We start from the raw sequence: 24220 nt of genomic DNA, 5'->3' as shown, positions 1-24220 counted from the left end.
GTTAAGGATCCAGCGTTGCCGTGAGCTGTGGTGTAGGTTACAGACATGGCTCGGATCCTGCGTTGCTGTGGCGTAGGCCGATAGCTACAGCTCCGATTGGACCCCTAGCCTGGGAACCTCCATATGCCACAGAAGCGGCTCAAGAAAAGCCAGAAAGACCAAAAAAAAAAAAAAAAAAAAAAAGCAAAAAAGAAAAGACTGCAAGAGAACCATTACAGCAGACATATCCACATGCTATATACTGCAGAGCACAATATACAGGACATACTTCTCCTCACCTACTCAGTTAAGAAAGAATGCTTGATTGCTTAAAAAAAAAAAAAAAAAACCCATCTATAGAAGATTTATAAAGTATGGGTTAATGGTTCAAATGTTAATTTGCCTTACAAGCTGTTTGATGAGAGATGACTACAGTCTTAGGAAAAGGATAAGAAGCTCAAGAAAATTTAATAGGAAGGACCAATGTATGAGAATAAAGTTTCTGATGACCTCAAACTAATAAAGAACTGGTTTAGAGGCAGCTGCAGAAGTAACCCATCCAGTAATATACTTTGCAGACATATTAATGTTGGAATAGAATTACCCTCCATAAGAGTTAAATAAATAAAAGTTTCTATGTCACATATATTTGAGCTATCAACCAATTTGGTTGATAGGTTTAATATTATGTTTCTTTTACAAATCAGTCTGTGTAAAAGCCCAAAGAATCACAGAGGCAGAAATGGTGGGGTGGGGGAAGACAAAGTTACTCTGTTATCTTGAACTTAACGACAAAATTTCAGTTTTCTCACTACAGAACAGGGGTTTGAAAAACATCTGTAGATCTCCCCCCGCCTCCCCGTAATAAGCTAAGATTCTATGATCTAGGCCTTTTGGATACCTAGAGTTGAAAAAGTAAATCTCAGACAAACAATGCACAAAGGCACAATTAGACCAAGCCTGGAGTTTCTGTTGTGGCTCAGTGGTAATGAACCCAACTAGTATCAGTGAGGATATGGGTTTGATCCCTGGCTCCACTCAGTGGGTTAAGGACCCAGCATTGCTGTGAGCTTTGGTGTAGGCCAGCAGCTGTAGCTCTGATTTGACCCCTAGCATAGACACTTCCACATGCCACAAGTGCAGCCCTAAAAAGACAAAAAGACAAAAAAAAAAGAAAGCTCGAGAAAACCTTATGTCATTTATGTGTTTTAATTATAGTTAAGTCAACTTACATCCCAACACTATAAGCACCTCTAAGGCTGGATTTCTCTTTCTTATAAATGAACAATGAAAAGTTCTAACACAGCCACAGAATTTGGATTAGAAATGAAAAATGGCAAATACTGAACAAAAAGAGTAAAGCCTTAAAAAAAACAAAAACCCCAAAAAAACCCCAAAAAAACCCTAAGATCAGAGTTCTCATTGTGGCTCAGTGGGTTAAGAACCCAACATGGTCTCCATGAGGATGTGGGTTCAATTCCTGGCCTTGCTCAGGTTTAGGATCTGGTGTTGCTGCGGCTGTGGTGTAGGTCTGCAGCTGCAGCTCGGATTCGACTTGATGGGGAACTTCCATATGCCACAGGTACGGCTTTGTAAAAAGAAAAACAAAAAACCAAAAACAACACTGAGGTAAAAATCACACATAATCATTTTAAACCAAAAAATATAGGGGCATTTAGAACATTCACAGTGCTGTGCAACCACCTAATCTCTCTAGTCCTTAAACATTTTCATCATCCCCAAAGAAAAGTCCATTCGCATCAAGCAGTTGCTTCCCAATCCCCCTACCCCAGTACAAGGCAAACACGAATCCATACCTGTCTCCAGGGATTACTGGTTTGTTCTTAATTGTAAAAGTAATATATTGTTTGAAACAACAACAGTAAAAAGTAAAGTTCCAGCCCATTTTTTTCCCTTTAAGTCACATTTTCCAGAAATAATCACTAGAAGGCACACATGTCATATTCTCTCTCTTTAAATGGGACTTTACTCTGCTTGATAATGTAAGAATTTCAGCAATCACTTGCTTGAGAACTATCAATGAAGTTTCCTCTCAGGAATTGCTCAAGCCCATTTCTAGGCATATTCAAAAAAAGACTAAACCTGGTAATATTTTTATTTCAACAGTATGATGCCACTTTGCAGAGACATTTATTGTTATTATAAAAAAGAAAACACTTTATACAGAAGTAGATGCACTAGAGTTCAAGTTAAAATGAGCAATGGAGATGAGTTCAAGAAAAAGAAGCACAATCTGATGAAATATAAGAAATATAAAAAATGCCAGGTGAAACTTTAATTTGTAAACATCACCTTATAGTTAATGTCAAACAAAGCTGGACTAACAGAAACAGGCAAGTTCTCAGTGTTTTACCTATGAATATTTCTCTATCCAAATTAACCTCATTTATACCTACTTATATGTACCAATAATACAAAGCTGATAAATGTGATATATACAGTAATCTAAAGATAACCATTTTCTTTTAAGAGGACTAGACTCATGTTTTTATATTTTTTAGATCACTGATACTGAGATGTTTACATAGAGGGATATATCTTCTCATAGTCCTCTTTAATACATAGATAAAAATTTTCATTGTTTAAAAAAGAAACGACAGGTCCCAAAGGGAGTCACCTGTGCTAAAAGCAAGATTTAACACCTAACCCTAACTGAAGTTACAACCTTCCCCAGGAAAGGAATCCTACCTGATCAGTGTGGAATTTTCTGGTCAGCACCAATGAGGTAATTCTTTCTAACTGCCAACCCCCGGCCCCCAAGGAAAGATGAGGTAATCTGCCACACAGACCTTTCCCAACCCCCACAGATAGGTATCTAAGCCTGAAAGACATTTTGGTTTATGAATTCCTTTTCTTGCCTTTAAAATCCTTTCCCTTTCTGTGGCCCTTTGGAGCCTCTTTCTACTTGGCTAGATGCGATGCCGCCCAATTTATGAATTGTTAATAAAGCCAATTACATACTTAAAATTTACTCATTGAATTTTTTTTAACACTATTAAAGATTGCCTGCCAGGTAATATAAAATATAAACTATCACAAACTCATCTTGCTTAATACTGCCCTTCTCTGTTAACCTATAAAATTAGATATTTATTTCTATACATCAATTTAAATCCCATTTACAAACACAAAAAACATGTTTTAAAACACAAAAAATAACAATTAGATATACTACCATATTAAGAAATAGCAAACTCTCAATTCTTAAAAATAAACAGAATCTCCACTGCAAAATGAAAATGTTTTTTCTCCAGTCTCTGTACCATAGAATCTAACAATGTGTTCAAAAATTATCTCTTTAATTAATTCATACAGATTTAAGTTCATGTCTATTGTGGTCAAGATATTCTAAAAATACAAAATCTTATTAAGATCAGTTAATTCTATCCTCTAAGTTAGATATCTAATTGGGAAAATCAGAGACAGACACAAATAACCACAATAAAATGAAGCGAGTACATGTGACATTGATGGGAAAAAAAACAAAACAAAACTGGATCTATAAAAACTTAAAGGAGGGAGAGCTCTCTTCTTGATATGAGCACTGAAGAGGCCGTTGACAACACCTAAACCCTTCTCTTATGTTCTCAGAAGACCTCAACAACACAAACATGCTACAACCTTATTCTCCAATTCCTCCTATGGACTCTTTATGAAACCTGACCAAACTACCATCCACATCTGTTACAACTTTCTATCCATCCATGTCAACCTACTTATCTTTTTTTTTTTTTCTTCTGGATTTTAAGTGATTTTACTGCTGCTGTTATCTTTAAATTAAAAGAATACAGCATTCCATCAAAGTCGTGAGCTCTATCTAAGAAAATGCACAGCACCAATCATGGTGTAAATCATTTATTACACCATGAAAATGTTACCACACTGCCATCCTGTGGAAGTACAATTACTGGCATTCACTATTGCAGATCATATTTCCAGTGTGTCAGAATTCCCCCAAAATTACCATTAGGAAGATATATACAAGGCCTATTATTCTGTTTGATTATTTTTAATCAAAGAAGATCTCCTTGATTTGGGAAAAACAGTAATCTTCTAAAACAGAACCTAAACATCTTTTCACTGTATTTGTTTGGTTTGGGGGGGGTGGTTTCTGGCCACACCCGTGGCACATGGAAGTTCCTAAGCCAGGGATCTATTCCGAGCTGCAGCTGCGACCTATGCCATAGCTGCGGCAACACCAGAGCCTTAACCCACTATAGCACGCAGAAACTCCAACATCTTTTCACCTATAAAGTACTTTATTTTTTTTATCCAAGGGTTATGAAGTGGGACCAGACTGATAAAAATAAACAAACCATGGTCCTTGACTTAGGGTGTACAAATGAATTGTTCTACAAAATAAAATGCAATGAGAGGTCTGAGTTCCACAGAAATTTTGTTTTCAAGAAGCTCCAGCTAATTCCCAAACCAAATCCCTGACACAGCACTACAACTTATGTTGACAATATCCTTCATGCTTTTAAATGACTGCTGTATTTCCTTTTACTTCAAGCTAGAAAAGGTTTTGTGAATATTATATTCCTGTTAACTTTGCCCTACCATTATGTCATCTTAGCATTTCTGAGCTGCTTTATCTCCTGGTTGATATTTAATGGAAAGGGCTCACAAAATACTCTTTTGCTATCTCCCTTCTCTCTCAACCAAAAGAAACATTAAGTGAGGAAATACTTTAAAATTCAACCAATTTTGCTTTTATTGTTAACAAATATGATTAAAGGCTTATAAGACTGTTGAAGCATTTGATTAATAAAGATACTTTACTGCTTGATTACTTGATTACTGTGGATGTTGGTAAATAAGCAGGATGGAAAATGCTAAGAAATTTACATAAATTAAAGCCTACAAAGTCCCCCAATCTCCCAACAAAAACAAAAACCCTCCAGGGATTTTCTCAACCAGCAAACAGATATATCTGTTAACCTAACAGATATACATAATGAGAAAATAATTTTTCTTTTCCCAAGGACGATGTTCCTTGTAAACTATGTAGAGAATGAGTTTTTGAAACAGGTATGTGTAAAGGCAACAAGTGACTTGTTCAAAACAGTTGAGTGGACAGACAATCACAATTTTTTAAAAACAGCAAATATATTTCGTCCTGAAATCTAAAATGAAATCAAGGATAGTACAGCAGGGAAAAAAAAAACATATATATATATAAGATTTAAAAGTATTAAGATGAGCACGATATTGTAAATATCTATAAGAAAAATTTTTTAAGTATAAGATGATGTTCCTTGGTAACTTCTTAGAGCTAAATAGAAACAAGGACAGTGGGGTAGAGAATTTGAACACTTTGAAATTACCTAACTCCACAGACATCCATAATATCCCTAAACCATTTTATTTTTGTTCCCTCTGTAAAGCTCTTCTAATATTTCTTATATTTTTAAGAGTCAAAGTAGTATTAATTGCATGTTTTTTCTAAAGTAATCAAAGAAATCCTATTTATCAAGTACAAGGTCTTTTCTCAATTCTCATTCTATTAGATCTTAGTGCTGATACTCAAGAAGAGCTGGTCACTGTTCATATTTTAAACTTTTACATAGAAAATACTCCCTTTTGACCTCTTTAATAAATTATATATCTGTCTATGTTTTATTTTTCTTGGAGCTCTTCTTCCTCTTCCTGATTCGAGGTGTTTCATAAAAGTCTTCACCCTAATTCTATTCTCCTGACCATTACATTTTCAGGACCCTAAAATTTTTAAGTTAAACAAAGAAATTCTTAATTCCTCTCCACAATCATTTAAGGTTTTTTCCCATATTGTTCTAAAACATAAAGCCAAGAGTTACTGTTTAGTCTATCATCTTCTTTTCTGCATTTCAATGATTGTTTATAGTGTATTCAGGGTAAAGAGATATATATCATAGATCTTCGTCAACAGTAAGGTGTTTATTTATATGGTAGGCACATGGTTATGCTGATATTTTGCATCATGGTCTGTGGAACCAAAACATCTAAGTTTAGGCTTCAGCACCATTACTATCTACATGATCTTGAGCAAATTATGGCTTCTCTTATTTTCCCATCTGCTAAATGACAGCAACAGTACCTATTTTCTCAGTGCAGTTATGAAGATTAAACGAGTTAAATACATGTGAAGATAATTTGTGGTATATTAGGAGAACTTCATATATACATATGTACTGTTTTGGTGGTGATGTTATCAAGTATGCTGAAATGGCTATAAATATAATACACTATAAATTTTTGTTTTTCAAATTGATAAAATCCATAGTCAAAAAATGTACCATTGAATGCTTTTTATTATATCCAAGAAGTTGTTTAACTATCACCACTGTTTAACTCCAGAACATTTCCTCACTCTCCCACTCAAACCCCATACTCATTAGCAGTCACTCCTCTACTCCCCAAATTCCTGGCAACTATTAAACCAACTTTCTGTCTCTAATCTGTTTGCCATCTTCATGGATTTGCCTGTTCTGGACATCTCACACAGAACAAATCCTACAGTATATATGGCCTTTTGTGTCTGGCTTATTTTACTTAGCATAATGTTTTTAAGGCTCATGAAGTAACATGCATGGGTACTCCATTTCTTTTAATGATGAGTAATATTCCATTTTATGGATATACCACACTTTATCCCATCCATTTATCAGTTGAACACTGGGTTGTACTGACTTTTTGGCTATTACGAATAATGAATGCTGCTGCAAACATTCTGTGTAAATATATATTTTCAATTCTCTTGGGTATATAACTAGGATTGGAACTGTGGGTCATATTAAAAAATATGATTAAGTTTTTAAGGAGTCACCAAACTACCATGTTTTTTAATGAAGTAAATAAACTTTAAATCTTTTTGTTAATTGTTTTCCAACAACATTACTACAATGGAATTAAATTATTTTACTAAGACACTGGTTTCAGACCACAATTTGTCTCTGATTAATTCAACTTATAAAAGTTCTGTCCCCATCATGAGCTCTAATATTTGAGACACCATCTACTACTAAGCATCTTACTTAAAAGCAGTTTTAAAACCTGTAGAGAAAATTAAAATTCTGTTGAGAAAAGAATCTATGGTACGGTTTGAATGTTTGTGTCTTCCCCAAATTCATATGTTGAAAATCTAAGGGCCAAGAAAATGGTATTAGCCAGTGGCCTTTGGGAGATGACCACGTAATGATAGCTCCAGGGATCAGTACCCTTTTAAAAGAGGCTCCAGAGAGCGGGTTCATCCTTTTCACCATGTAGGGACAAAGAAGGTACCAGCTATGAACAAGGAAAAGAGCTCTCACAACAATGTGAGCTTCCTGGTGCCTTCATCTTAGACTATCTTCCAAAACTGTGAGAAATAAATTTCTGTAGTTTATAAACTACCTGGTCTGTGGTATTTTGTTATAGCAGCCTGAATGGACTAAGATAGTATGTTGCATATTATACAGAAAGGGCTTTCAAAAGTTTTTATTAAAGTGTTAAGGATGCTCAACCTTTTAGAGTGAGTAAGCTGAATCTGAATAATATGTGTACGTGAATGACAGAAATGCCCACTCCCTCAAATTAAAAAAAAAAAAGGTTGACATATTAAATCTAAAAAAATTTCCATAAAAACAAAATGAAAACTCACTAAGGGAAAGGTGGTAAACGACACAGGTAAAAATGCCTGACCCTCCTATGAATACAAAAAGCAAAATAAAAGTAAAATTATTTTTACCTTCTCACAGGTAATACTGGACATGTGTATTCAATGAAAAGACTGTATACTAAACACCTCTTGGAAGCTGACAGATATCAAAAGTCTAGTCACTTACCTATGTAGACTCTTTTGCTGTATCTCTGCATTAGTAACAACACAAATACATGCAGCGGAATAAGGTTGATAATAAACACATAACCACCCCAAGCAGAGACCTATAAGCAAAGAAATGGTAAGTTACACAATTTATATATTTGCTTTTTAAAATAAAGTTCTGTCATGACAGTCTAAATATATAATAAGCAAATATAAACACTAGGATTTTTAACAATTTTGAGAGATACTTAAAAATGGATTTATATAACCTACAAATAATCTAATTTTCCTTAATTTTACTGATAATTAAAACACAATCCCATAAATCCAATATACTCTTCCGTATGTGTGCAAGATTTAATAAAAAATGAACAAAAATAGGTATGGCTGCTTTCAACATTTTCCAGGTTGTAAAAGGTTTACCACAGTTATCTGGGGTGTGGTTCTAAGCCGCATTAGTGGAACAACGATATACTTTTCTATATTCAATTAAGAAATGGTCAAAGTAAATTAAACTTATTAAGAACATTATAATTTATGAATTGGCAAAAAAAAGACTCATGAAGGTACAGACTTTTAGAATATAGATCATTAATTTTTAAAAGAAAAAAAAAAGCCTTTACTTCCCACCCCCTTTTTTGTCTTTTTAGGGTTGCAGGTGCAGCATATAGAAGTTCCTGGGCTAGGGGTTGAATTGGAGCTGCAGCTGCCAGCCTATGCCACAGCCACAGCAACCCGGGATCTGAACTGCATCTGCAGCCTACACTGCAGCTCAGGGCAATGCCGGATTCTTAACCCACTGAGCCAGGCCAGGGATTGAACCTGTGTCCTCATAGATACCAGTCAGATTTGCTACCTCTGAGCCACAATGGGAACCCCAACTTCCCCATTTTTCATGATAAAATACATTGCAAGAAACTTCAGAGAATAAGAACAATGGATGTTAGCATCAGTCAACAACTCAGCTAAAAGCAATGTTCAGATGATATGAATAAGCTTTGAGATCCTCAAAATAAAAGGTGCTACTTTGGGTATAATTACTTTTCACTACTTTCTTGATTACAAATCAAGATCCCAGTTTAATGTTTAGCCTGTATTACAAAGCTGGAATAATTCTATTTATCAGAATATTAAGTATGCTCTGGTCTAAATCAATAAAGATTCTAAAGACCATGTTTATTCCAAACCAATAGAATTTATTAACTTTTAAGTACATTCAATAATAAGCAATAAGGTCTGTCAAGATCAAAGTTTTTACATGTGCTGTAGTAATTATAAGAATCATTTGTAACAAGAGTCACTTTAGGAAACTATATGTTACCATACATATTCTAACAATGCTGCCCTTGTTTAAAGCATTTTAGAACCACTTATGAGAAAATGCCTTCAGTTTATAATTTATAAAGAACATCAGTTTACTGCCCCAGTTACATGCTACTTTTCACCAAAAAAATGATTCTAACTGAGCTCCAGTTTTAATTGATGAACTTCTCTGATTACTTCCAGAACTTAAGCCTAAACTTGAATGAGAATGGGTTTGCTATTATTACTGAGCACAACCACACAGTATGTGCCCTAACCTTTAATCACTTTAAAAGAGGCATGAATAATTTGAATGCATAAACTCCCTATCTGTTTAAAAAACTAAAAAAAGTTACCTAACATTATCATTAATTTTCAGCATAAGACTACTATATAGGCTGTGGTATGGAAAAGAAAGGCATGAGATTGAAAAAATTATATTAAGTAGTTTACAAGTTTAATGTGATCATTATTTAGGAAAAAAACATTTGAAAAGTTTTTGTTTTACTTGCTGCAAATATTGTATTTGAGGGGTTGAGTATTAGCCCTCCCCATACAAGGCCCTGAAGATGGGAGCAGGTTAGAGTGTGGCAGTAATGAAAGAGAATACATTAAACAAAAGTTAGGATCTTAAGAGCCTACAGCAGAAAGGAAATGTAGAACTAGCCCTAAGCTGAGAAGAGAGTGACAAAGAGGTGGCACTGGTCCAGCTGCCAAAGGCTTGTTAGACTTCACGCAGTTTCAAAGATGAAATCTTACCATGTAGAAATACGATAAGCAGCAGCACATTGTCCAAAAAACTGACCCAGTTTTTACAGACTTTACCTAAAAAACAAGCAAGCGATATAATAAAAATATGCATAAATGTTCCTGCTGAATGAAAAAAGGTTAAATGCTTAGTAAACTTGCTTACTAAAAACAAAGATTATTTCTGAAAAATACTGAGGTTACACAGACATTTGGATCCACTTAACATGTACATTTATAACACTGGACAGTAGTTAGACATTTTGGGAATAGTTTTGATTTTTTTTTTTTTTGGTCATGTAGTTTTTTTTTTTTCTTTTTTTGTCCTTTTGCCTTTTCTAGGGCCGCTCCCAAGGCATATGAAGGTTCCCAGGCTAGGGGTCTAATTAGAGCTGTAGCCACCGGCCTACACAGAGCCACAGCAATGCGGGATCCGAGCCGCGTCTGCGACCTACACCACAGCTCATGGCAATACCGGATCCTTAACCCACTGAGCAAGGCCAGGGATCAAATCCTCAACCTCATGCTTCTTAGTCGGATTCGTTAATCACTGCACCATGACGGGAACTCCCGTCATGTAGTTTTTAGAAGAAAGAATTATCTTAAAAAGAATGAATTATATTTTTCCATTTTATATTTTCTATCTTAAAATGATTAACATCAACAGATTTTTAACTAAAAATAAATTTGTTCAGTAAATCTACATTTGTATATGGTTGGTTTGCTTAGACATAACATCTTAATCTGAAGTTCTTCATTTGAATGTAATCATCTATAGCTCACATTATATAATTACAATTATGAGCATACATTTTTGAGAACTTACCACCTAGAAATTTTTAGATACTACAATCAGTATCTTCAATAAATTTGCATTCTTAAAATAATTTCTAGAAGGTCTAATGATATGATAGTAAAATTCTCAATTACCCTAACGGGAAAAACAACTTGCAATAAATGAAGATTCAAAAAGTTGACAAATCTATTGTTTCAAAAAACTAATCAAAGAAATAATTCCCAGGTCACAGTTTATATGTTCACCTGAAAAAGCAAAATATATTAGCACTTTCAGAAAACAGAAATGCAAGCTCTAAATACTTATGCCTAGAGCAAAGTGTCATCTTTAAGATGAATCAAGTGAGTGTCCTCAAAAAATAAGACTAAGTCCCATTATAAGCAATTCTGTATCAAAAGAGTTAGCTCTATGTTCTCACGGAAAGTTCAAATTTAAGAGTATTCTATATAGCTTATTTCGAAGAATTCTTTACTTTCAAAAAATGGGCTTCTATTAGTACATTAAAAACAAACTACCAGTGACATCTACTCTTTGGGGGAGATTAAAATATAAGCCAAAAAAATAAAACAAAACAAAACAAAAGGGGGGTGGGGGAGAAAAAGAGAAAGAAAAGAGACAGCCCTTAGAGCTGTATGAGACGGTATACTATGAAAGACTGCCTTGAATTTGACATTATAGTATATGTCTGTGACAAAATACACTTCACTCTCCTCCCCCAAAACATGCTGATTTTGAAAAGAGGGACTATGGTTTACCTTTGCGCAGGGCAAGATAACAAGGTGGGTTCTATTTTAAAACGTGAATAGGGAAGGGAATATATTAAAATATTGACAATTTAAAAGTAAGAAAAACTTCCAGGGCACAAATTGTTTTACAACTTTATTCACCTACTGAAAGCCACTGAATTATATACTTTAAAAGGGTGATTTTATGGTAAGCAAATTATTTCTCAGAAAAAGTTTGTGCAGTGAGGCTAAAATAGTGCTTAGATGGAAACTTACTGTACCTTTAAGTACTTATATTAGAAGAGACGATCTCAAACAACTAACTTAATAAACTAGACAAATTAAAGCAAAATCCAAAAAATAAAAAACATAAGTAATTAAAAGAGACAGCATGTTCCATGTTTTTTCTTTCTTTGCCTGCCCTGTAGCATACGGCACTGTGACCTAAGCCGCAGTTGTGGCAATGCCAGATCCTTAACCCACTGTGCCAGGCTGGGGATTGAATCTGCGTCCCAGTGCTCCCAAGATACTGCCAATCCTGTGGTACCAAAGGGTGAACTCCAACATGTTCATGTTGTTAAAGTAACAACTCCCCCGAAACTATCTATGGATTTAATGCACTCCCAATAAACATCCTAGCTGGGCTTGGGTAGATATTAAGTCAAATCTAAAATTTGTATGAAGCAAAGGACTAAGAAGAGCCAAAATAATTCTGAAAAAGAACAAAGTTAAATCACTCATGCTACCTGATTTCAGGACAGCATGGTATACCATCTAAGGATATATACAGAGCTCAATAAAAAAGAAGAATCCCAAAATAGACTCACATGCATACAGTCAACCTATCCTGACAAGGCTACCAAGGTGAGTAATTCAGTGGAGAAAGGAGAGTCTTTTCAACAATGACATTCAAATGATGAGACATTAATAACCCTCCAAAAGAGAACCTCAGCCCTCTTCTTGCACCACAGATAGATCTTAATGTGAACCCTGAAACTACTGAATTTCTAGAAGTAAACACATGAGAAAATGTTTGTTACTTTGGGGTAGCCAAAGATTTCTTAGATGATACACAAAAGCAAGATCCATAAAAGAAAAACATAATAAATCAGACTTCATCCAAACTAAAACACATACTTGATAAAGGACTTATTTCCAGAATATATAAAGAATTCTTATAACTCAGCAGTAAGAAATGAAACAACCCAACAAAAACATAGGCAAAAAATCTAAACAGATATTTCGTCAAAGAAGAATAGGGATGGGAAATAAGCACATGAAAAGATAATGTTAGTCACTGGGGAAAAGCAAGTTAAAACCATGAGATACCACTACATAACTACTAGAATGGCCAAAATTTAAAAATCTGAACAAACTATGTGTTGGTGATGCAAACAAAGTAAATTCAACTCTTTATGCTTTGGTTCAGGGAATGCAAGATAGTCACTTTCAAAAACCATATGGCAGCTTTTTATAAAATTAAACATGTACTTATTATACAAAACCAGCAATCCCCTACCTAAGCATTTATTCAAGAGGAATACTAACTTATATCCATATGAATGCCTATATGCAAATATTTATAGCCTCTTTATTCATGACTGTCGAAAGCTAGAAAACAAATTCTTTATTCATGACTGTCGAAAGCTAGAAAACAAATTCTAGCACATCCATACAACAGAATACTACTCAGCAATAAAATGTAACAAACTACTAAAACATTCAACAACATAGATGATTCTCAGTAGTATTATGCTAAGTGAAGCAGCCAGGCACAAAGGGTCATCCCATACTGTTTCTATAATATGGCATTCCAGAAAAGACACTCCAAAGACATAATGACAGAAATCAGATCTGTGGTTCCTAGTAATATGGGTTAAGGAGAGGACTGATTACAAAGGCATAGGAGGAAACTTTAAAACAAAAAAACCAAAAACTATAGGAGGCAATACAGTAATACATGTTGTTCTAAGTACTATTCTATTTACCTGAGCTCTGTTTTTGGTGAGTAACAACAGAAGTAACAACAAACATACACTCATCACTTGTGTTCCTATGAATGCTATATACCTTTACAACCTATTTAAATCATACAAGGTAGGTAAGTACTATTATTACTTCTACTTTCTAGTTGATGAAATAGAGGTGGAGGAGGTTTAAACAACCCCTAGAGATAGAGCCAGAATTCAAAAAGGAAGAAGACCCAAGAAAAACAAAATAGTGAAATCAACTAATGTCTGAAACTATAATGAAAGATATTATTCCAGAAATTAAAAATAGCAATCTACATCTTTAAAGCAGTCATTATTACCAGAAGGGTCAACTTTAGGACTTATCCTAGGAAATTTATTAGACTTCAATGGTACAGGGAAAAAATGTGCTATTATTTCAGGAAAAAAAAGAAGACCACATTTTATAAGAAACACACAAAATAAAATGACAGTAGTATAACAATTTCAAGAAATTCAAGTAAAGAACAAATGACCTAGACCTTTCTATCTAGCCAAACTTTCAAGTATGAGACTATTAAAAAAACGAAACAAAACAAAACCAAAACCATATTTAAACATGAAAGAAACCAAGGAGTACGGTATTCATGGGCCTTTACTGAGGCATCAAATACCTCCATCTGAGAAATATCATGTATAAAAATAGCATTAATATACAAAATACTATGTACTAGTATATAACGTAAAAATCTATTACATACTTAATAACATACATTACTTGTTAATATATAATAAAGTCATTATATATTAGACAAAATAGACAAACTGAATTTCATGAAAAATTTAAAATTTTGTGAATCAAAAGACATATATGAAAAACCCAGAGCAAACATATTCAATGGTGAAAGACTTAAGTTTTTCCTTTAAGATGAAGAACAAGAAAAGGATGCTCTTTCACCACTTCTATTCAACTTGAAGTTCTAGTCAGAGCAATTAAGCAAGAAAGATAAATAAAAGGCACCAAAATTGGAAAGGAAGACGTAAAATCAGCCTTGCTTGCAGATACGATCTGATCTCATATGCAGAAAGTCCTAGATTACACATACAAAAACTTTTAGAGCTAATAAACTAACTCAACAAAATAGTAAGATACAAGGTCAATACACAAAAATTGGTTGCATTTCTATACATGAACAATGAACAATGCAAAATGGAAGCTACCAAAAAGCTCCTATCACAATAGTATCAAAAAGAATAAAATACAACAAAGTTAAAGACTTGTATGATGAAAACTAGAAAACAATGCTACTAAATAAAATATAAATGGAAACATTCTATGGTCATTCATGGACTAGAAGATGACACTACTACCCAAAGTTGTCTACAGAATCAATGCAATCCATATTAAAAATATCCCATGATTTTTTTTTCTTTGCAGAAGTAAAAAGACCCATCCTAAAAGTCACATGGAATCTCAAGGGGCCCCTAATAGCCAAAAGAATCTCGGAAAAGAACAAAAGAGCTGGAGGACAAAATTTCCCAATTTTAAAATTCACTACAAAGCTATAGTTATCAAAACAGTGTGGTGCTAACATGAGGACATACAGACCAATGAAACAAAACAGTGAACCCAGAAATCAATCTTTGCATATATGGTCAAAGGATTTTCAACAAGGGTGACAAGTTCTTTGATTGGGGAAAGGGCAGTCTCTTTAATAAATGATGCTGAGGAAAGTGGGTATCAATGAGCAAAATAAGGAAGTTAGACCCTTTTCTAACAGCATATACAAAAACTAACTGAAAGAGACTTAAATGAAGACCTAAAGCTAAAAACTCTTAGAAGAAAACAGGGCAAAATCTTCATGACACTAGATTTGGCAATGATCTCTTGGATATGACATTAAAGGCATAGCCAATAAAAGAAAAAGTGGACAAACTGGATTTCACGAAAAATTTACCCCTACAGCTGCTACAGAAAACAAGGTAGTGGTTCCTCAAAGAATTGAAAATAGAATTACCACAGATCTGGCTATTTCACTTCTGGGTCTATATCCAAAAGAAATGAAAGCAAGGTCTTCAAGAGTGATTTTCATACCTATGTTCATAGCAACATTATTTGTAGCTGCTAAAACATGGAAGCAATCCAAGTGCCCACCAAGAAATGAATGGATAAATAAAAAGCAGTATATATCTACATGGAATATTATTCAGCCATAAAAGGAAGGAAATCCTGACATATTCCACAGCATGGATAAACCTTGAGAACATTACACTAAGTGAAATAAACCAGCCACAAAAAGACAAAGACTATAATTCCACTTGTATGAAATACCTAGAGTACTCAAAATTATAGAGACAGAAAAAGTAGAATGGTGGTTGTCAGGGGTGGAGAAGGTTAAAATGGGGAGTTACGTTTAACGGATATAATTTCAAACTTACTATGGAGATGGTGGTGGTGGTGATGGTTGCAAAACATTATGAATGTATTAAACATCACTGAACTTTACATTTACAAATGGTTAAGAAGATAAATTTTATGTTGTTTGTATTTTACCATAATTTAAAAAACCCCACAAAACCAACTCAGAAGATACCATATTTCATACCATTAGGCAAAGAAAACAAACAAACAAAAAAAAACCAAAACCGAAAAAAAAACCAAAAAACAAAAAAATACAAGCACTAACAAGGATCAAGAGAAACTGAAATCCACGTACATTGCTGTAAACTGGGGAAACCACTGTGGGAAACAATCTGGCAGTTCTGCAAAAAGTTAATCACAAAGTTATTACGGCAACCTGAAAACATATGTCTACACAAAAAGTTGTACACTTATGTCGTTGGCAGCATTATCCATTATGGTCCATACATTAAAATGACTACCAACTAATAATGGGTTTTAAAAATGCAATGTATGCATATATTGGATTATTCAGCCATAAAAAGTACTGATACATATAAAAAATAATGCTTAGTATGGAGTTCCCGTCGTGGCGCAGTGGTTAACGAATCCGACTAGGAACCATGAGGTTGTGGGTTCGGTCCCTGCCTTTGCTCAGTGGGTTGATGATCCGGCGTTGCCATGAGCTGTGGTGTAGGTTGCAGACGCGGCTCGGATCCTGCCTTGCTGTGGCTCTGGCGTAGGCCAGTGGCTACAGCTCTGATTGGACCCCTAGCCTGGGAACCTCCATATGCCCTGGGAGTGGCCCAAGAAATAGCAAAAAGACAAATAATAATAATAATAATAATAATAATAATGCTAAGTAAATGAAGTCATACATAGAAGGTCACTGTTTTGTTTTTTGGTTTCTTTTGCTTTTTAGGGCTGCGCCTGTGGCATATGGAGGTTCCCAGGCTAAAGGGTGAACTGGAGCTACAGCTGCTGGCCTATGCCACAGCCACAGCTCATGGCAACGCTGGATCCCTGACCCACTGAGCAAGGCTAGGGATCGAACCTGTGTCCTCATGGATACTAGACAGATTTATTTTCACTGAACCACAATGGGAACTCTGATATGTATTTTATTTGCATGAAATGTCCAGAATAGGTAAGCCTTCAAACAAAAATTAAATTAATGGAGGAAAGGAGGAATTCGGAGGTAAAAGGTTTCTTTAGGGGTGATAAAACGTTCTGTAAGTAAACAGAAGACACTAAAAATTACTGAACTGTACACCTTAAAATGGTTAAAATAGTGAATTTTATGTTCTATGAATTTTGTCTCAATTTGTTACACTTTAACTATGACAAAATTTAAATGGTAGTTAATACATGGGTGATGGTTTCTTTACATTAGTTTTGTTTCTAAATTTCCAAGACATAGATGTATTATTTTTAAACTTTATTACATAATGTTCCAAACATATAGAAGAGTTGAGAATAATAGCCATCCAGACTTCCAAATGCAAATACAGTATCACATTTGCTTTAATGGTTTTATTAAAAAACGCATTTTTTTAACTAACATAGTTGAACCTCTGCTGATACTTCCTCTCTCAATGTCACCCTCCACACTCAGGAAAAACCACTACCAGGAAGTTGGTATATATGATGGATAAATGTTACTACTTTTATATTTTCATTATAAACAGGTATAAACAAACAATACACAGTATGGTTTGAACCATTTAGAATTATCTTATGTATTCTGCCTCAACTTTTTTTTTTTTTTTGTCTTTTTAGGGCCCCATCTGCAGCATATGGAGGTTCCCAAGCTAGGGGTTGAATGAGAGCGGTAGCCGCTGGCCTAAGCCACAGCCACAGCAATGTGGGATCCAAGCCATGTCTGTGATTGACACCACAGCTCACGGCACCGCCAGATCCTTAACCCACTGAGCAAGTCCAGGGATTGAACTAGCACCTCATGGATACTAGTCGGTTCATTAACCACTGAGCTACAACAGGAACTCCTATTCTACCTCAACTTATTTTTCTTTATTTTCTTTTTTTAACTTACGGCCACACCCGTGGCATATGGAAGTTCCCAGGCTAAAGGCTGAATAGAAGCTGTAGCTGCCACCTATGCCACAGCCATGCCAGATGTAAGCTGCGTCTGCCACCTACACTGCAGCTCATGGTAACACTGGATCCTTAACCCACTGAGCAGGGACAGGGATCAAACCCGCATCTTCATGGATACTAGTCTGGTTTGTTATCACTGAGCCACAACAGGAACTCCCTCAACTTATTTTTCAACTTGGCATTACATTGTCAAAATCCATGCATGCATTTATCCATCTATGATGTCAAGATATATATTTAATATATAATTTAAGTATTATATATTAGTTGAAAGACCTCAGAAGGATGCTCCAAAATTGAAGGGTTTTTTCCCCTCAGGTGTTTTTAAACTTTTTTGGTAAATATCGCAGCATTAGCAATATCCTACTGCTTTTCATCATCTTCATCTCCATGGGTGCTTTTCTTTCTTCTCTCTTACACTCAGGATCAAGCAACTGTCTATACTGATTGACTGCAACAATTCTCCTCTAGAATTCCTTGCCAAAGCAAAAATATCCACAAGCTAAAGAGCTTTAAAGGAGATAAAATAATTATTAAAGAGGAAAATAATGCTGCAATTCACTTAACTGCTTATATACTTAACATATAAAAGAGTATTCGTACGTAAACATTTTGTGCAATTTCCAACACTGAAGAAGTATGAACATAGGCTAAAATAATAAACAAGCAAACATACATATGCAAGGTTGACGACTGATAATTTCCCAAAATAAAGTCAGACACCAAACTAGAGATCCAGAAAGCTCAAACACTAAGCAATAAATGCGAAAATAACCAACCACAACTAGGCATACCTTTTTCAAACTATAAAAAAATCAAAGATAAAAAAAATCCTGAAAGAAGCCAGAGGAAGACACCTTACCTACAGAAGACAGGATAAGAATTACATGACTTCTACTCAGAAATCATGTAAGCAAGACAAAAACAGAGTGAAATATTTAAAATATTGAGGAAACCCTCCCCCATCAAATTAGAATTTGTGCCCTGTGGAAGTATCCTTCAAGATTAAAAGAGAAATAAAGACTTTCTCTCAAAAATCGAGGGAATGTGTGGCAGTAGACTTGCCTTGCAATAAACGCTAAAAGTTCTTTAGCAAGAAGGAACATACAACAGATCAGAATCTTAGATTTACACAAAGAAAGGAAGAACACTGAAGACATAATAACTAAAGGTAAATTAAGAACTTTTAGTTTTCTTATTTTTGATCTAACAGATAAGGTTGTTGAAAATAATAAAACCAACAATGTACTCTATTACATGGCTTATTTATAAGAAAAATGAATGACAGTAGTGATACAAGGGGTAAGAAGGAGGAATTAGGGAGTTCCTACTGTGGCACAGTGGGTTAAGAATTTGACCTCAGTACCTCTGGTCACTGTAGAGGTGGCAGGTTCAATCCCTAGCCTGGTGCAGTGGGTTAAAGGATCCAGCTATAGAAAAAAAAAAAAAAAAAAAAAGGAGTTCCCGTTACGGTTTTGTGGTAGCAAAACCTACTAGTATCCCTGAGGACACAGGTTCAATCCTGGCTTCACTCAGTGGGTTAAGGATCCACCTAGGTTACAGACACAGTTTGGATCCCATGTTGCTGTAGCTGGGCATAGGCTAACCATCATCTGAATCTTCACCAAGTTGTAGTCTTTTTGCAATGGTAACACCAAAGATCTCTGATCACAGATCACCATAACAAATGTAAAAATGAAAAAAGTCTGAAATATTGTGAGAAATAACAATCTGTGATAGAGACACTAGGTGAGCAAATGCTGGTGGAAGGCCAGGGATGGAACCCGCAACCTCATGATTCCTAGTTGGATTCATTTCTGCTGTGCCATGATGGGAACTCCCTGTATAGTATTTTTTGAGAGTGGACTTGGATTAGTTGTTAAATGTATATTGCAAGCTCTATGGCAACTATTAAAAATAGTTTAGGAGGTCCCGTTGTGGCACAGTGGAAACGAATCTGACTAGGAACCATGAGGTTGCAGGTTCGATCCCTGGCCTTGCTCAGAGGATTAAGGATCTGGTGTTCCTATGAGTTGTGGTGTAGGTCACAGACATGGCTTGGATCCCGCGTTGCCGTGGCTGTGGCCGGCAGCTGTAGCTCCGACTGGACCCCTAGCCTAGTAATCTCCATATGCAGTGGGTGTGGCCCTTAAAAAAAAAAAAAAGCAAGAATAGCAGTATTGGTATTAATTTCAGATAGAAACTGACCTCAAAGCAAGGAAAGCTGTAAGAGATAAAGATGAGCATTATATAATGATCAAGGGATTAATTCTCAAAGAAGACATATAATCCTTATAGTGTATGCGACCAACAACAGTGTCAAAGAGGGGAAAATACCTGAGAGAAAGCAAGAATAAATGGATGAATCCACTATCATAACTGGAAACTTAAAAAGACCTCCCCTCTCAGAAGGAAGGATCCAGCAGGGTGAAAATTAATAATGACACAATTCAAACACAACAATACCATTAATCAAGTGGACACTGGGTATAATGGCCATCTAAAGATGACTTCAGAGCAGAATACATAGTCTTCTCAAGACCACATGGGTGGTAAAATCATTTTATCATTTGGGCCATAAGACACATCTTAACAAATTTAAAAGAATAAAAATTACACGTGATCTCTGCAGCATAAACTAAAAATCAATAACAGAAAAATAACTGGAAAATCTCAAAATACATGGGGATAAAACAACATACCTTTAAATAAAAACATGGGTCAAATAAAAAAATCTGAAGATAATTTTTTGGGGGGAGCCATACCCATGGCAAATTTCCAGGCCAAGGATTAAACCTGCTCCACAGCAGGGGACCAAGCTGCTATTGGTGACCAATGCCTGATCCTTAACCTTCTGGGCCACAAGAGAACACCAAGAAATTTAAAAATATTGTTAATAAAAATGAAAACACAACTTATCAAAAATTTGTGGGATGTAGAGAAAGCCATGATCATAGGGATATTTACAGCACTGAATGCCCATGATAGAAAAGATAGATCTAAAACAATTACCTAAGTTTCCACGCTAGGAACTAGAAGAAGAAGGGCAATTTAAATCTAAAGGAAGCAGAAAAAAAGAAATAATAATCAGGGCAGAAATCAATGAAATTGAAAAACAGGAAATTTACAGAGAAAAATCAACGAAATTCAAAAACTGGTTCTTTGAAAACTAAACAAAAATCAATGAGCCTCCAGCCAGGCAAAGAAAAAAGAAAACACAAAGATTAATAAAAGAAGGAACATCAATCATTACAGCTACTACAGACTTCATTAAAAGGATAATAAAGGAATGTGATGAACAATTCTTTGTCTACAAACTTGATAACCTAGATGAAATGGATCAATTCCTTGAAAGAATCTGGGAAAACTTAAACAATCTGAATAGGTCTCTATTAAAGAAATGGATTCAGTCAATAACTAATACCCTTCCAAAACAGAAAGCAGCAAGCCAAGGTTAGTTCAATGGTGAATTCAAACATTTGAAAAATATATATATTCTAATTGTAAAGAGATGCAATTCTTTACAATGTCTTTCAGAAAAGAGAAGCAGAGGGAATACTTCCCACTCATTCTACAGGGCCAGCATTGTCCTAATACCAAAACCAAAGACACTACAGAAAAGAAAACTATAGACCACTATCTGTCTCAACATAGACGCAAAAATCCTCAAAAGTTATTAGGAAATCAAATCTAACAAAATAAGAATTATATATCATGATCAAGTGAGAGTTACCCCAGGTACAAAACTGGTTCAACATTTGAAAATAAATTAATCTAATTCATCACATCAAAAGGTCAAAGGAAAAATACCATGTAATTACAGCTGACTCTAGAACAAAGCAGGGGTTGGGACACTGACCTCTCAACTCCCACTGGCATCAAAAATCCACATATAACTTTATGGTAGCCCTACGTAATCTGCAGTTTCACATCTATGCATTCAACCGCCTTGGTAGTACTGCAATATACATTTGGTTTTTTTAAATTTGCATATACATGGGTTTTTGAAAACCCATGTTGTTCAAGACAACTACGTATCAATACACATAGAAAAAGCATTTGACAAAATCCAACAACCACTATGATAAAATTTCTCAGCTAACTAGAAATAGTAGAACATCTTCAACTTGACAAATAGTAGCTACAAAAAAAATCTATAGTTAACATATTTCAACTCAAAGTTTTCCCATTAAAAAAAGGAACAAGGCAAGGATGATCTCCTCTTTTTCAATATCATACTGGAAGTGCTAGCTAAAACAGTGAGGCACACAAGGAAATAGATTGGGAAGGAAGAAATAACTTGACAACAGCAACATGACACGAGTTTTGAAAAAACACAATTCAAAATCCTAAGTCACTGAACCACATTTCAACTTTCTTAAGTATTTCTAATCCTCCCCTCTAAGAATCAAATAAAATCAAAAGCTTATTTTTTGATAGCTTCTTTACTGGAGCTATGACTTGTTATGAGCAATAACAGACTTCTCCATTTGCAACCATATTTGATAAAAGACAAATGCTGTACAACAGCATTTTAGTAGAAAGTTCATGGGTATTAACAATAGCGAAACATTAAGTGATACTTACCCATAAGTAATATGTGAACTGAAGTGCAAAAATAGCAATGCCTTCATTATCAAAGGATCCAGCTACTGACCGAGAAATGTAACCTGGTACAATGGCAATAAAACAAGCAGCTAAAAGTCCCGCTCCTTGGTTCCAAAGTTCTCTGGTAAGCAGGAAAGTAGATATAGATGTAAGGCCGCTAAAAGTTGGTGCAAGGAACACACATACATCTCTTATATGAACTGTTATGTTCAACGTATTTAAAATCCAATGTATAAGGCCAGCTGTTATCATCAATCCTGGGTAAACCTAGGAAGAAAAAAAATGGAAAATTTAATCACACATAAAATGAGGTAGCTGAAAAAACTAACTTAAGTTCTTTTTTTTTTTTTTTTTTTTTTTGTCTTTTTAGGGCCGCATCCACAGCATATGGAAGTTTCCAGGCTAGGGGTTGAATTGGAGCTGAAGCCACTGGCCTATGCCACAGTCACAGCAACCCTGGATCTGAGCCGCCTCTGCGACCTACAGCACAGCTCACGTCAAGGCTAGATCCTTAACCCACCGAGCAAGGCCAGGGATCAAACCTGAGTCCTCATGGATGCTAGTTGGGTTCGTTAACTGCTGAGCTACGATGGGAACTCCCTTTTCTTTATTATTATACATTGTTTATAGAAAGTTTGAGACTAAGCTCTCAAAACAATATGCTTTCCTCACATACTACAAAATTCAATGTTCTTTTGGATTGATACAAATTAAAAACTTCTCATATGCAGAGATACATATATAAGAAAGATAAGGCCAGCAATTATAAGTGAACAGGTTTAACAACAGAAAACTAGTTAACTTTCTTATTTCTCCCACTAACTCTTACCTTTTCACTACAAACGAGTCTAACTAACATACCCTTAAGTTTGGGGTTTTAATACACTCCAATTTTGCCTATACTTGTGTTTAAGGGATTGAGAAAAGGACAGAAGATGAAAAAAAAGTTATGTGCAATATTATTAAGTGGTTTTCAAAGTCAAGATTTAGAAAGTAAACAAACCTAGCTAGGAAAAGAAGGACTAGTTAGTTGGTGGATACAACAAATATAATGTTTTGGAACTCCTGGAAGATAAGATGTTTTACACTTCTTAAGATATTTAAGGATGGAAGGGAAATAATAAACTAGAATAGGCCAATTAACAATTGCATTCTTCACTCTCCCTCTAAAAGAGAAATATGAAACATTAAGAAGATTCAAAGAAATATGAAACATTAAGAAGATTCGAACCCATCATGGTGCAGCAGAAACGAATCTGACTAGGAACCAAGAGGTTGTGGGTTTGATCCTTGGCCTTGCTTAGTGGGTTAAGGATCTGGTGTTGCCATGAGCTGTGGTGTAGGTTGCAGACTCGGCTCGAATCTGATGTTGCCGTGACTGTGATGTAGGCCAGCAGCTGAAGCTCCAATTTGACCCCTAGCCTGGGAACCTCCATATGCTGCAAGTGTGGCCCTGAAAAAAAAAAAAAAGATTCAAAGAGCAATAAAAAGTAAAAAGGACATTAGTTAGACCTATTTGGCAGCAATTAAAATGTATATTTACATTTCCATCCTTATCTAAATCCTAAAAGATTTTCTTTCTCCATTACTAAAACTACAAAGAACATTATAAATTTCCTTTCCTAGCCATACTATTTAAAATTGCACATTCTCCATTGTCTTTAATTCACTTCCTTGCTTTTTCTCCACAGCACTTATCACCATTTCACATACTATTTATTTTACTAATTTATTTATTATCTATTAACTAAACACCCCCTCACAAGAATATAAGCTCCAGTAATAGCAAGA

The 24220-nt window shown here is 35.1% G+C and overlaps 1 protein-coding gene across 1 annotated transcript in view; it reads right to left on the bottom strand.

Annotated features, from left to right (window-relative positions):
• Positions 1–24220, bottom strand: part of STT3B (STT3 oligosaccharyltransferase complex catalytic subunit B) — a 100303-nt gene that overhangs the window by 23949 nt on the left and 52134 nt on the right. The window contains exons 3-5 of the mRNA XM_047769405.1: positions 22409–22696; positions 9845–9910; positions 7803–7902 (exon numbers count right to left, since the gene is read on the bottom strand). Coding sequence (XP_047625361.1) covers positions 7803–7902; positions 9845–9910; positions 22409–22696 — 454 coding nt within the window. The remainder of the gene's footprint in view (positions 1–7802; positions 7903–9844; positions 9911–22408; positions 22697–24220) is intronic.

The sequence above is a fragment of the Phacochoerus africanus genome, chromosome 1, assembly GCF_016906955.1.
Source record: "Phacochoerus africanus isolate WHEZ1 chromosome 1, ROS_Pafr_v1, whole genome shotgun sequence".
Lineage (NCBI taxonomy): Eukaryota > Metazoa > Chordata > Mammalia > Artiodactyla > Suidae > Phacochoerus > Phacochoerus africanus.
This window is presented reverse-complemented; position numbering and strand designations above follow the sequence as displayed.